Here is a 15,661-nt window from a genome sequence, read left to right as displayed (position 1 = left end):
CCCTGTTGGGTACTGTACACCAGCTCGGGGGATGGATCCTGTCACTAGGTACATATTCAGGAATTTGAAACTCTGGATTCTTAGCCTCATCTCCCCATTCTCAACTTCTCTCACCTCCTAATATGTGCATGTCTCCATCTGTAGGGAACGGCAATTCAGATTCTTGTAACTTGCCTTTGTTAAAGGAATTCACATGGGAGATGGTTTCCACCACCACCACCCTCATCATCGCCACCACCATCATCACCACCACCATTGCCACCATCACCATCATCATGACCATCACCACCACCATCACCACCGTCACCATCACCATCACCAACATCACCACCATCACTACCACCAGCACCATCATGACCACCAGCACCACCACCATCACCATCATTACCACCACCACCACCACGATCATCACCACCACCATCACCATCATCACCACCAATACCACTACCACCACCATCACTACCACCAGCACCATCATGACCACCAGCACCACCACCATCACCATCATTACCACCACCACCACCACGATCATCACCACCACCATCACCATCATCACCACCAATACCACTACCACCACCATCATGACCATCACCACCACCATCATCACCACCACCATCACTACCATCACCATCATGACCATCACCACCACCATCACCATCATCACCACCATCATAACCATCACCATCATCACCACCATCACCACCACCACCACCATCACCATCATCACCATCATCACCACCATCACCACCACCACCACCATCATGACCATCACCATCATCACCACCACCACCATCACCATCACCACCATCATCACCACCACCATCACCACCCCCATCATGACCATCACCACCACCACCATCATCACTACCATCACCATCATCATGACCATCACCACCACCATCACCATCATCACCACCATCACCACCACCATCATGACCATCACCATCATCACCATCATCACCACCACCACCACCATCATGACCATCACCATCATCACCATCACCACCATCACCATCACCACCACCATCACCATCATCACCACCATCACCATCACCATCATCACCACCAACACCACCATCACCACCATCACCATCATCACCACCATCACCACCACCACCACCATCATGACCACCACCATCATGACCATCACCACCACCACCATCACCACCATCATCACCATCACCACCACCATCACAGCATCCGTGTTGCATCCTCTCATTATTAGGATGAGTGGCTGGGAGAATTTTAGCTAACTCAGAATTTCCTGGTTGTAGCCAAACTTTCCAGCTCTCCAAGAATCCCCAACACTCTCCTAAAACCTTTTAGGAAAGTGAGGACTTTAGGGATTGTTTTTCTACAGGCATACTAGAGCACAGAGGAGAAACCTATGGCAGAATGGGATACAGGGCCAGAGGGAGGTGCTAAAAGGGCGAGGGGCAGAAGGGGGTGGGTGGGGCTGGGCAGCACCCTGGGAGCAGTGGAAAGCCTGTGCCAACAGCGGGGAGCCAAGCCTTCTTTCTCCTCTTATTTAATGAGCCTTTCCTTTCGCTGTCTCTCCCATTATGAAGTCCCTAGAATTGGACGGTGCATAGTTACAACCAGGGAAGGACCAATAACTCCGACCAGCTCTAATTTCGTAAAGTGCATCTTCTTGTGTGGCTCAGTCATTTTCTCATTTCCCTGTTTGCACAGCGTGACAGGGAGATAAAATATATATTCTGTATAACATACCATCTACTGCAAGTCATCAGGGATTGCAGAGCTAAATAAATGTAACTTCCTTAAATAGGTTTCCATGGGCCGCTGCTCCTCTAACTTGGCTTTCCTTACTCTCTTGATTTATGTCTTTTGCCTCTCCCATTCACAGGCCAGAAGGAAGTGATATATAAAATGACACAGCCAGAGGTTAAAAATCATTAGCAAAGCCCGTGGCTATGAGCTGGTTTGATAATGCATGTTTTCACAGAGCATTTTCATTGAGGGTAGATATTCTTACACATATCCCTAAAGGGCTTTGACTGGCAACTGAAATGAGGACCTGACCTGTCATAAGTCAAACAACTCCATATGTGGCTTCATATTGTTGATTGAGGACTTGCAACGGGCAATTTTAGCTGTGGCTTGTATGTAAAGATCATAATAAAAGCGACAGCTGGATGAGTCATTAAGGGTCAGGCATCCCTTCCAGAAAGCTCCTTGGAAGAAAAGGGGCCCAAAATATTGAATGCTTGTCACTATGTAGGGGAGATTATAGGTGACTTAAGAATGATCTCCTTTATATATTTTTTGTGTTTTGCAAAACTTATTCAATGAATATGCTTTAATTTCATAATTAGAAAAAAAATGTAAGTTTTGAAAGTGCCCTCAGAGCTGTTTCTTTACATTCTGCAAATATTTTACGTCACGGTGCTCCTTGGCAATCGGACAGCTTTATACACGATCGATCAGTTATTTAAGCATGAGGCCAAATCTTCTCGTATAGCACCCACTTTTCCATAAGTCGCCTTTTCTTATAGACTTCTGTTTTAGAGATATTTTAGAAAAAAGGCTTCCAAAGACATTATGCCCGACCAAATGGACTATTGATTATTGGCAAGGTGACACTAGGTCATTTCATGAAGTGTTTCTGAGTTTCTGATCTCATTCTAACCTCTTCTCTACCTAGACGGGCAGGGGAGGGGCAGCCATGATCCCACCTAAAGGATGGGACATGAATCCTGGGGATTTGGCAACTTGGCCAATCTCCCCCTTCCCCCCAGCACTTAGGGAAGAGTTGGGGTTAATTAGAGCTTGAAAGTTTCAGGCAATTCTTTGAAATTTTTATTTCTCTTTTATGGATGACCTGGACTTTAAAACGAATCCCTTATTTTTCCCAGACCTCGGTTTTTCTATCTTAACAAAGGTAGGTACACTTGTAAGACATTCTGTAAACACTGAGCTGTAGTGCTACCTACCTTTCTCCTCGTCACCCTGAGACTGTCCGGTTGGCGGGGCAAAGTCTTTCCAGACTCAGACTCCAAGGGAACACTTAGTCAAGGGTTTTAGACACTGAGACCAAACTCAGCACAGCTCTGGAATTGCTGAGAATGGAGAGTGAACGGGGGTGAGGGAGCCCCTCCTTTCACATATGACTTTCCCACAGACTGAGCGCGAAGGGAACGTCCGGAGGTTAGAGCCGTTCTCGTTACAGTGCATGTTCAGTGTGGCTGGTGGAATGAATCAGGCCATTTCTCCTGGAACTCATAAATCCTCAGGAAAAATATTCCTCCAAGAAGGGGAAATTCATACTTCATAATTTTAGGGGGCAGATGTCAAGGCTGAGACGGCCCCCACCAGTCCGTTTGGAAAGGCCTGAGGCAGGAGGCCTCGGCCTGAACTCAGGCGTGATCGTCGGCGGCAGAGCTGGGGGAGGGACGGGCAGGGCCAGGCGAGCGAGGCAGGGGACCTGCAGCCTTGTCCACCACATAATTAAAGGAGAAAATACCCACGCAGACAAGCCAGCCCCAGAGGGAAAGGCCCGATCTGCTTTTCCCGAGCATCGTTGTATTTTTAGTTGTGGTTCAGGGACAATTTGAGTGAAGGATGGTTGTTTTCATTGCTAATGTGTCTCTTTCTCCTGGCAGCCTGAGAACATCCTGTGTGTGAATCGGGATACTAAACAAATAAAAATTATTGACTTTGGATTGGCCAGAAGGTATGTCAGTTTGGACATAGGTGTATGAACTGAGTTAGGGAGCACGGTGGTGCTCGTTCTTTGCAAAGAAAAATCTGACGTACCCCTTGGTTTCATATCCCCATTTAGAATTAACCAAAGTTACGTTTCAGCTTTACCTCGCTGGCTTCGGAATTTGAACGTTTAGGAGTTTGCACAGTGCACACAAGAAAAATATGGAATATTAAAACCTAATACAGTGCAGTTATTAAACTTGAAGACATTAATTCAGGATTTGTAAGAGTTTGTCTTAGTCTTTTATATTTGTTCCATGTGTAAAGAGAATATTTACTTAAAAAAATTAATAGTGTGACCAAGATTGCAAAGGGTTCTGGCTCAGACCAGCCTCTTAAGGGAGCAGAGACTCTGCATGGACCTCAGCGCATTAGTGAAAATATTAAATGGTCGTAAATTACCGCATCTTCTTTATTCATTAAAACAGGCTCGTTCAAGCCATCAACATGTCACAGTCTGTATCACTGCTCCTTTTGTTGTGTTCCATAATTTGTGCTCGAAATTATTCCAAGTGGCTTTTCTCACAATTATTTCAGATTATTAAGGCTTTCTAGTGGGAAGCTTCTTTACAAGTTGTGGACACTGTCTCTTCAGTATGGGATTTCCTTTATCGTCTCTTTATTTTAAATTTGCTGTGTGGCTGCAGTTCTTTTGCTCGTTGACCGCCTCCTCTCCACTTCCGTGCTTTTTGACTTTTGACTGACCTTCTCCATTCCTCTGCACTGTCTCCTAAATTTCAGATACAAACCCAGAGAGAAGCTGAAGGTGAACTTCGGAACGCCAGAATTCCTCGCCCCTGAAGTTGTGAACTATGATTTTGTTTCCTTTTCCACGGACATGTGGAGCGTGGGAGTCATCACTTACATGCTGTAAGTGGACCCCCAGCCCCTCTGACGCTTGTTCTCAATCGCCCCGCATATTCTATTTGCTATTTTGAATAAAAACCCTAATTTAGGTCTTTCGAAAATAAATAACTCTGTTCCATAGTCAGATACTTCCTAGGTTCTGTTGACTCCCATGGGTGAAAGGAATTCCCTGTACATCCCCTGAAAAAGTAAAAGGATGTCTTCTTCATTAATCACCCTAACCCTAGGACAACACCTAGTGCCCCCAAAGAAACTAGAAGAGCACAACCGCCCCCAAACTTGTGTCCTGATCCCTGAAATGACTCAGTAGCTTTACTCTTCAGAAGTGACGTTCCTGGCGGTTGCCGTCTGCGGATGTGACAGCACTTTGCTAGCTGTAAAGTGCTTTAAAAAGGCAGTTTTACTCTTCTCTGAGATTCATACCTGAGGGTAGCTGCCGCCTTCATTGTGACCTTGTTTAAGTTAGGAGTTGGGTGGGAGACATAGCGTTTTCTCGATTGCAAAGACATATTATAAAATTATGCTTAATTCTTGGTGATTTGCCTCCTTTCAGTTTTAAAGGACAGAAACAAGAAGGCAACTTATCTGTACAGGGTTTGAAGGTGTTTAAAGACTACTCAACCCGGACTCCGTGTCTTACAGACTCAGCGGTTTGTCCCCCTTCCTGGGAGATAACGACGCCGAGACCCTGAACAACATCCTGGCCTGCAGGTGGGATCTGGAGGATGAAGAATTTCAGGACATCTCGGAGGAGGCCCGGGGGTTCATCTCCAAGCTTCTGATCAAGGAGAAGAGGTGATCACATCCACTCTGTGCTCAGGAAGAAGTAGGGGTAACAGAGAGGCATGCTCCACCAGGGTTGTGAGAACTCATGTCAGAGAACTACCACCCCCTCGGGTGGTAGTCTAACTACGACCTGCAGAGTCGTAGTTAGAATGAATTTGATGCCCTTGACCCCGTTTCCTGAGATCTGGGACTGCCGTGGTCACGAGGCTTGAATGGGGCTGCAAAAACCCATCCTTCTGCCTTTTCCAACAAGGCAGTTAGGGTCTCTTGCTGGGCCTCTGTGCACTCACCCTCCAAATGAAGGGTTCGGGACAAGTTATTCCCATGATCCCTTTCACATCTACGAGGCATATGTGGCTCCATGCAGGTGAACACTTGACGATCATTTCATTTGAGAGTCTGCTATGGACCAGACTGTGCCAACTGCTTTACAGACATTATCTCTTTAACCCCACACAGCCCCATGGGTGGAAATTATCAATAATATTCTATGCGTGAGACTCCAAGATCGTACGGCTAGCTAAGTGGCAGAACCGACGATCAACACGAGGCCGTGCACTTAACTGTTATGTATTACGTGGACTTTTACTTTTCTGCCCTGCTAAAATCACATAATTCAAACTTCAGTGGACGAAGAGTAGTGATACTGAAATATAGGGGCTTGCATTTGAGAACCATGGGGGTGATGGGGGTCAGGGAACGGCAGGGGTAACGGGTCTGGTGCAGAGCCTGACATACTCCTTCATGCAACACTTCACTGACTATCTCCAAGCTGCCAGGAAATATGTCTGGGGCTTTGAGAACAGATGCATAAAGCCCAGTCCCTGCCTTTAATTAAGTCATGAGCTAATAGAAGACATGGGTATATTTTAAAAGAGGCAGTGAAATGTGGTTAACATTTATTAAAGATGGAGTATATTGACACGGGCCAGAACTGAGCCTGAAAGGTGAGGAGGGCTTAGCCCGGCTGGCGTGTCAATCGGAGAGCTCTTTAGAGCCAAGAAAGATAAGGAAAGACAGCATCACTGTCTGTATATTGTACCAGCATCGCTGATGATGTAACCGGCATCGCCGTCTGTACATTGCTGAATGCCAGCAGAGAACAGATGCAAAATGTCATCTCCGTCAAATCTTTGGAGGCTGAGAAATCCACGCTTACTGAGAACCTATGTTACACACGTGCTCTTCTGTGTCAGCTGGTTAATCCTCCAGCTGATCCGGTGGCATTGTGGATGCTGTCACAGTTACTTTACAGATGAGGGAGCTGAGGCTCAGAGCAGGGAAGCAGCCGCCCAGCTGGCTCAGGGGCTCCAGCACCCTTGCTCTGCCCACCCTCAGTCTGAGGGCTTCGTTCTTTACCTAAAGAGCAACAATCGCATGTTTGGGCAGAAAAACAACTGGCTGAGCATTCAAGTCAGTGCATGAATGAAACCAAGGCCAATGGCGACCATTACTATCATAGAATAAATTCCTGGGCTACAGAAGTAAACTTGAAATTGTATTAAATATTTAATTATTAGTACAATGTTATAGTTAACTTTTTAATAGTCGGCTCTTGAAAGTTTGACACTGGAGTGCAGGGATAATTTTTTAGCACTGTCAGCTGTTGGAATGCTTCTGAGGTCCAACATGGAAAATTTATGGTAGTCAACAGACTAACTCTTCCAACTGAAGTTGATGGAGGTCCAGAGTTGTTTTTTTTTAATTATATCTATTCATTTAGGGTCCTACTGGTGATGTTGTCACCAAGTTATCCTTCATCGACTAAAGTAAAGGCTTCTCTCCTCTTCTTCTTTTTAATTGAAGTGTAGTTAATTTATAATGCTGTGTTAGTTTCAAGTATACAGCAAAGTGATTCAGTTATACATATATATTCTTTTTCAGATTCTTTTCCATTACATCCTCTTCTTATACTTAAATATTTGGTGTCTAATGAGGCAATTTTATTGAAGCAATTCTATAGACTGAACTTCATGACGGCTTGAAACTACGTTCTTGATACTGTTTCAGAAGCAGACTTCAGATTATTGCACTCACTCATAATTTTTAAGTTTGAAAGGTTATTTTGTTTAATGTGATAAACATTAGTACACAAGACAGGTTTACAAAGCTTAAAATTATGATATATAATCTTTACGATTCTTCCTCATGTATTTTTTAATTGTATAAACCTTTGTTGGCTCCAGACTTTCTAATATACTCTCTCTCAGTACTTACATTGACGTTCCATCTACTTCTCCATTTATTTGACTCTCAAAACTTAATTCAAACACTAGCAATACATATTATTCAAAAGTTTTGACACATACATTGCTTTTGCAATCATCAAGAATCATAGTAGAATTTTGTCTTATATTAATAAATATATGTTGATTCTTCAACTGACTGATAGAAGTTCAATTTATGAAGCTCAGACATTCCATCAAGAATGGTTACTTCTATCTGAAGATAAATGTTCAGTTATGAACAAGAATTCTGAATTATCTGCCTTGCTTTGTCCTGGACATTCGGCCATCTGGTCTCCCAAAGGCAGTGGTCAGAGCCGAGGTCTCTTTTGCCGTGTTTGGAGCCTGGAACCAGGCCAGCCCTAGACTATCATGTGAGAGAGAGATACATTTCTATCTCGTTCAGAGCCTTGGGTGGAAGGGGAGGATCCAAACGCAGGGGATACACTAACCCCCTGCGTTTCCCTTTAGTTGGAGGATAAGCGCGAGTGAAGCCCTCAAGCACCCTTGGCTGTCGGACCACACGCTCCGCTCCCGGCTCAGCGCGCAGGTAACCGTGGCTCCCGGCTTCCCCTCTTTTCCAGTCGGCTTCAGTCTGCCGACGAGCAGATGCTAGAGGCACCTTAGCCCTGAGTGAAGTTCTTTCTAATTAATTTCTCTTGGGCTTCAAATCTTGTGCTAAAGTGTTAAATTGCTTAAAATGTGTTTATTGAGCAATTTATGTTTCTAATGAATGATAATTACATTGTTTAGTAGAGCATTATTTTCAGCAGAACTATTTGTTACATTTATTACATGTACACAGTGGGTACAATTGTATCACGGTAACTGTGCCCACGCCCGCATATAGCCTAGGGTCTATAAACACGTAAAGCTTTGGCGAACACGTGTTAATGTACATTCAAGGTAAATATGCTCCTTCAAACACAACTCAGAATCCCAGCTTCTGTGCTTACCTGGTTTAGTCTGCTTTGGGTGGCAAAACCCTGCGATATTCAGCTTGGTCAAGAGATGAATACAAGTACTCAAGACTCTTACCAAAGACTAAATGAAGGGGCCCGGGGTGCACGTCCAGAGTAACTGAGCGCTGCCCTGTGGGCAGTTCCTGAATGGAGTCCCCATTGGCTCTCTTTGCCTTAATTACTGTTTACACCCCAACTTCCTCGTCTGCCTCTTCAGCACAGATTCCTTTCCTAAGCTTCAGATCCGAACAGCCACCTGTGCGCTGGGCATTTCCACGCGGATGTTCTCAGCTCTAAACGGAACTCACCCCGCCCCGCCCCGCCCTCACCTCATTCTCAACCATCCTCCCAGAGCGGCACCTCCCCCGAATGGCCTCAACTGGACCCCAGAGCATCTCTTTGCTTCCTTCCTCTCCCTCAATCCCCTCATCTCATCTGTAGTTTATTTCCAAGTTTCTATACGTGATTTCCCCCAATTATTTCTGAATCTGTACAATCCTCTCCGTCTGAGTGGTTATCTTGCCCGGGACGCCTGTCACCTGAATTACTGTCACAGCCCCCTTCAGACCATCTCCATCTAGATTCTGTGGAATACACCAATAACACAGAAGCAGATGTGTAACGTTTAAGTAACTTTGCTGAATACTCAGGGTGGTCAACGGGGCAAGAACACAGGCCGTCAGGCCTCTCTGGGGACGCGGGCCTGGCGTGAGTAGCAGCTGAGACGGCTGCTGTCGTGTCCTGGTGCCGGATGTGCCTGATACACTCTCCTTTCCTCCACCTTTGCTCCTGCACCCCCTGGGGCTTCGGAATGGAGCTTTTCCACTGACCAGAACCCTGGGATGACTGTGCTCCCAGTACTCACTTTTTCCACATCCAGTTTTTATTGAAATTAACTTCACTTCTAAATTCAGCATGGGTAGTAAGTTTTCTTTGTGTCTGAATATACCTTTCCTTGATAATTGGTACTGATGTCAAGTAAAAATAGGCTTATTCCCTAGCAGGTGCCTCACCCAGACTGCGTAACCTGCTTATTAGGGTTACCAACCTATTCTGGGCCAATTTTCCACTGATGTATTTTTATCCAAGCTTATTGGTGTCCAAATACACTTTGACGTGGTCGACAATATGGAAACCACAGCAGATAATTAATGACATTATACAGTTTAAAAGTGTTTAAAAATATTTTTTAAACCATATAATGACAACAACAACAAAAATCCCCTTTCTGTTACTCTGTCCAACTGCCGGTGCCTCAGGTGAACAGACATTTCAAGAACAGTGAGGACTTTTGAAAAATTCCATTGTATAAGTCCAGTTAGTTTCCATGAACGTTATAATTACACAGCGCCGTGCCAGGCACCGTTCTAACTGCTTTATGAAAATTAGCTCATTTGGTCCCCAGGCCAAGCCTCCGAAACGGGCGCTGTTATCATCCCCGTTACGTGGATGAGGCCGCCGAGGACAGGGTTAGGGGCTCATCCAGCATCCCACGCAGGCAGCAGGCTCGGGAGTCGGACGAGGGTCCCCACTCTGCCATCCTGCTGTGACGATGCCGGAACCATCCTTGTAGGACATCGTTGCTGTTCCTGAAGGCCAACACCCAAGCTCAATATAGTTTATTCTTCAGTGAAATATTGAGACTAATTTTTCCCAGAAGGCTCATTTCTGGAATCATCTTGGTTCTATGTTCTATAGAATCAGAATTCAACTCTATGTTGAAAAGTTAACGCTTACCCAAACTATTTAAATCTAAATTCTATTTTTAAAAGTTTTCTTAATAAGCTTTTATCCCTTTTAAGTATTTCGTGCTTAAAAGCACTTCCTGTTTCGGAACTGCTGCGCGTGACTGTGGTCAGTGAATTTAGGAAGGATTTTCCTTCTCAGACGCTGAGGCCCTGGAGTTCTCTGCCTTCTCTGTTACGCTTACAAGACTGAGGTTCCCACCTTTGCTCTGTGTCACCATCCACACGTAACCCATCTTCCATCAGAAACAGCTCTCACCTGGGACGGAGCAGAGCCTCACTGCAAATCTGTGGGAACTTAGCCAGCACCTCCTGTATTCCATGCTTTGTGGCCAGAGGAAGGAAAACTGAACAAAGGCGACGTGATTCTTTCCTCCCAGAGCTAATGACCTTCCACCTTTCCCTTCCGCGCCCCCGTGCACCTGCCTCAGCTCTCGTCCTTCTTCCCATTCAGTGAGCTAATAAGATAACGTTGGAGCTGATATTCAACCTCCGCCCACTCTCTTCTCTAATTCACCAAATCATCACTTCATTAATTACAGCTCTGATTATACGATTCCCTGATCAGGAACTCTTCCGGTCTTTCCCCTCGTGCACCATGAACACACACACCCAGCAGTTCGGCCCCAGTGAATCCCGAGGTCGGGCTCCCAGCCCCATCCCCACGGCTCCGTCCGGATCAGCCCGAATCCCAGCCAGTGTCTGAGGCCCACTTTCACTGCCACCTCCTCCAGGACGGCCTTCTCAAGCCCCAAGCTGGGGACGCTCTCTCCGTCCTCTCGAGACTCTGCCCTGGCACTTAAATCTTGCCAGCTGGATTTGAGAACATCCGGGAAGAGCAGTGTCCGTGTCTGACTGTCCGTGTCTGACTCATCCTTTGGTCAGTCTGTCTTGACTTCTGTGCTTTGTCGAAGTGAGCATTTGTTGACATGAGTTTTGACAAAACACACACGTGTAAAAGTCAAGCGTCATGAGGTACAAAGCTCTTTGTCTGTGACTCTGAGAGGAAGGGTGGTGATGACGGAGCTTTAGGGGAGAGTGGGGACGCCCTCGAGCTGGACTCTGGGGCCGGTTGGTGCGTCTGTAAGAGGCCGTCAGCCGTTCAGCCTCCAGGGGCGTCTCTGCAAGGGCAGGACATGCCCGGTGACAAGTCACTGCCTCTTCAGGTGTTGTCAGATCTCAAGTCAGGAGCTGATGAAAGGTTCTAATCCTTCTCGAAACTCACTTCTTGGTTTCCCTAGAAGAGGAAGAATTGCTGCTCTGACGCCCAGGACCTGGTGGCCAAATAGTCCCCGGAGGCGCCCTCTTGAAAGGTTGGTCTCGGGCCTTTTCCTGAAGAGGCGTTTGAGCCTAGGGAGGGGAGGGGAGGGGAGGGGAGGGCCTTCTGACTGTGTGGGAAGTGGGGCAGCGTTTCCTCTGGGGAGACCCTGAAACCGGCTGCTGTGTTTGCACCCCGTCTGCCATTTTCTAGTGCAGAAACCTCCGGTTCCAGATTTGTGGTCCAGAAATAGTCTCACTTCCTATGCTTGTTGAGTGGCTCCAATGAGATCATCCAAGAAAAGCCCGGAGCCCAGGGCCTGGCACACAGTAGGTGCTCAGGAAGTAACACCGGCACAGAAACGGTCCTTGGGAGTCTTTGCAACAACCGTGTGAGATCAGGGGAAATAATACCTTCTTTGTAGAGATGGGAAAACCTAGGATTAACCCCCCAAGACCACGGCCCTAGTCAGCGGTAGAGCGAGATCCTACCCCAAAGCTCACGCTTCTTTTCCCCCTGAGCTGCCTCCGGGTCTGGACCCACTCTGGGACCCCAAGGCCCCACCTCTTCCTGCAAAGCCTCTGCCCTGCTTAGAATTTTGTCAGAATTATTCAGAGAGAGAGTTTTACATGTGAATATCTTCTGTCATATCAATAAATGGCCTGATTTATGGCCTAAAGGAGAGGCCTAGGGAAGTGTACTTATTACAGAGGACGTTTAGAAATCCCAGCGTTTGCATCCGGTGCGGGAGACATTCACCCCCAGCCAGCTCCCTCGTCTCGGGCAGCAGGTCCACGGCCGGCTGTGCAGCTTGGCGTCAGCATCTCTGCTGGACTCGCGCCTGTGAGGCTGCATTCTCGCTGCCCGCTCACCTTAATCTCTGATTCTGATTCATATTTACTCTGGTCCTGAGGCTTTTTTTGTCTGTTTGACTGTATGTATTCTTGTAAGCTGCCTCGAATCGGTTGTAGAATAAGATCGGGTAGAGCAGAAATCATTCCGTAAATCATCGTAAAAGTCACGAGCCAGCATGAGGCAAGCGCTCAGCCTTTGGTATGAGGGCCACTTACTGAGGATTCTGTCGCTTATTTAGACACTGATGAGCAGTCAGCAGGGATGCTTTTGCTTTCTACACACAGAGACCATTCTTGTCTGTCCAGAATGGCAAGGCCTCAGGGTTTGAGCACAGGAGGAAGTCTTGTTTTGTGTCTGGTGACAGTGTGGACAAGGGCGCCCCGCGCCCCGGGGCTGGGATGAGCTACAGCCCGGCCTCGCTGTGAGCCGGGAGCCCTGGTGTCCGCACACAGCTGGGCCTGGTCGGTCCTTCTCTCTCCCCCCGTCCCTCCCAGAGGCAGCTTTGTCCCCAGCGACCACAAACCCCAAGGGTTGACCACAAACCAGCTTCCCACCATAAGCACTGGGGTGACTCTGGAGGCCTGGAGGGAAGGAATTCAGTGGGGGACAGAGAGGCAGGCCTGTTGCCAGGGTCTGGGGGGGAAGGATGAGGGGGAAAGGCGGTGGGAGATGGCTGAGTCCTTCCAAGGAGGTTGGCTCTTAAGCCCAGGGCGATGGAGGGTGGCAGCAGCCGGGCAGTGCCACAGGCATGCGGAGGACAAAGACAGAAGCGTTGATCTGGTCCCCCTGGCACAGAGAGACGGCATCCTTGTGGGAGCTGCTCGGGGAGACCTCGCGAGACTTGGCCGGGTCCGCCTCGCGCCAGCCGCTCGGGCTGACTGCCTTCCTTTCCCAGGTCCCCCCATCCCTCCAGGGGCCACACAAACCCACCCGTTACCACTGCATGTCCCTGCGATGTGGGTGCTTCCTGGTTTACTTTCCCACTGTTTTTTCTTTTTCAAATGAAAATGTAAGCTTCAGATATTTACTCTGGGAGCAGACTCCTTTGAGAAGAGTGTCGTGTTAGAAAAGTAGATCATTCTTCACAACCTTTCCCGCCAGGCTAAGGTACGGCTTTTGGCAACATACAATATGAGGAAAACCAATTTTGAGATAATATTGATTTTAAAAATCTGGTGGCTGAAAATGATTCCTGCGGAAAAAGAAGGCTCCCAGGCCTTATGATAGGGCCTAATCCGCAATGTAAATTGAGGCCTAGGAATCTCCTGCAGTTGGTTCGAGGTTTTTGGATGGGTTGAGGAAACGCTCTAAAAATCAACCAGGTGGCGTTTTCGTTTCTCGTTTCCGTGGCTCTGTGCCAGGCCGTGAGACGTGCACTGGGGACACGCCCTCAGATCTATAGGAATGATGTATCGATAGATGCGGCCCTGGGTCACATGTGGTCGTAAAGCACATGGGAAGATTCCCACGCGCAGCCCAGCCTGACTTCGAAGCAAATCAAGCTGGCGGCAGCTTTGGCGCTAGCTGTGCTTCAGGTGAAACAAAGAGGTCTTGTCCTTCGCCACGGCAAATAGTATTAAAATAGCTTTGCGTAAACTAAATCAACAACAACGGAAAAAAACACCCAGCTCTGGTAAGCAGTGGGATCCTCCAAGGGGTTTCTTTTTATTCCCTCACAGACACACACACATGATAAAAAGTCATCTGTGGTTTTCCTAAGGGGCACAACCAACTAATTACAATTTTAAAAGCCCTGCTGAATGAACAAGACTCATATTTTGTTTGCTTTGCAGGAAAACTGCTGCGGTTGCTGCTGCTTTGAGAAGATTTTTGGAAAAATCAGCAGTTCTGATGCCTTGACCCCTAAGGAGACTGGTGGCTCTGGGGGAGGGGAAGCCGCCACACAGAACTCTGAGTACCTCTGCCAGGCTCGCGGGGCCGGGGACACCCAGAGCTGCGGCCCAGGGGGCAGGCAAGCCCACTCCCTGCAGCAGTGCACACCCCAGAAGACATTTCCCTGCCACCCTGAGCTTTAGAACTTTCGATCTCAGTCACTGGGGCACGGGGTGCATTATTTCTGCAATTTCTCAGATCCCTAGAGCAAAATCATACTGGAGATTTCGTTGAGATTTTAAAACATGTTGGATGCAGAGGTTAACTATCATATATAGAATGAATAAACAACAAGGTCCTACTGTAGAGCACAGGGAACTATAAACCATAACATAACAGAAAAGAATAAGAAAAAGAAACCATAACAGAAAAGAATAAACCATAACAGAAAAACCATAACAGAAAAGATAAACCATAACAGAAAAGAATAAGAAAAACCATAACAGAAAAGAATAAGAAAAAGAAAGTATATATATATAAAAAAACAACCATGTTGGATACATTTAGAGGGAGAATTGCCTTTCAAAGCGGTGAGTACGACGCCAGAAAAAATTCTAAGTCTGGTGCACCCTCGACCACTTAGTTTCTCAGACTCTGTTACTTGGATTTGGTCTGAAATCGGGTGAATCCAGCTGATAAGTCATTTGCTTTCTGGAGCATAAGCTTTCTTTGAATTCTGAGGCAAGAAGCATCAGACATTCTACCTTCGTTTATTCTGAAATCCCCTCCAAGAGCAGCAGTGTCTTCTAAGCAGCAGATCTACTTCCAAACGAGGCACGTGTGTTGTCGCCATGCACCCCGCTCTCTTCCGAGGGAATCTTCATCCACATGGAGCACACTGGCTTTGGGAGGTGGTGTATGGTTAGTCTTTACAATCAGGACCTTTGGAATAATGTTAACGTCCCGAGAGCTTCCCTCAACGTGGCTGAAACAAGAAGAGATGGGTCTGGTGGGTCCTGAGGGGGACGGTGCTGTGTTTCCTGTCAAAGTGACCCAGGTAAATGCCAGCCCGTGTGAGGACCAGTGACCTCACCCACGTGGCGTCTCTGTGGCTCAGCCCCGTGCAGGGAGCCTTGGACACTGAAGGCCAGGGGCACCTCCGCTCACTTTGGGGATGTGACACTGATTTCTAGTTGGAAGCGTCTTCTTGTTCCCGAGCTCGTGTGCCATTTTGTCACAGACGTTTAACAGGGGACGTGAGCCCTGCTGCAGGATTGGGCGTTGTTTCTTTACAAAGCAGAAGCGATGCAGAGGGATTACACGCCCAGCACCACGCCCACCACTAGCATCTTAAGCCTCCCTCACATTTTCCACTTCCAAGTACCTGTTGTGTTGAGATCAGCT

The 15,661-nt window shown here is 47.2% G+C and overlaps 1 protein-coding gene across 1 annotated transcript in view; it reads left to right on the top strand.

The window, feature by feature from the left end:
* The window catches only part of MYLK4 (myosin light chain kinase family member 4), an 87,408-nt gene extending 73,130 nt beyond the window's left edge, over positions 1 to 14,278 (top strand). The window contains exons 9-14 of the mRNA XM_060023744.1: positions 3,624 to 3,694; positions 4,468 to 4,596; positions 5,236 to 5,388; positions 8,076 to 8,154; positions 11,553 to 11,624; positions 14,218 to 14,278. Coding sequence (XP_059879727.1) covers positions 3,624 to 3,694; positions 4,468 to 4,596; positions 5,236 to 5,388; positions 8,076 to 8,154; positions 11,553 to 11,600 — 480 coding nt within the window. The 3' untranslated portion in view covers positions 11,601 to 11,624; positions 14,218 to 14,278. The remainder of the gene's footprint in view (positions 1 to 3,623; positions 3,695 to 4,467; positions 4,597 to 5,235; positions 5,389 to 8,075; positions 8,155 to 11,552; positions 11,625 to 14,217) is intronic.
* Positions 14,279 to 15,661: the final 1,383 nt, after the last annotated feature.

Source organism: Delphinus delphis, chromosome 10, assembly GCF_949987515.2.
Source record: "Delphinus delphis chromosome 10, mDelDel1.2, whole genome shotgun sequence".
Taxonomy (NCBI): Eukaryota; Metazoa; Chordata; class Mammalia; order Artiodactyla; family Delphinidae; genus Delphinus; species Delphinus delphis.
This window is presented reverse-complemented; position numbering and strand designations above follow the sequence as displayed.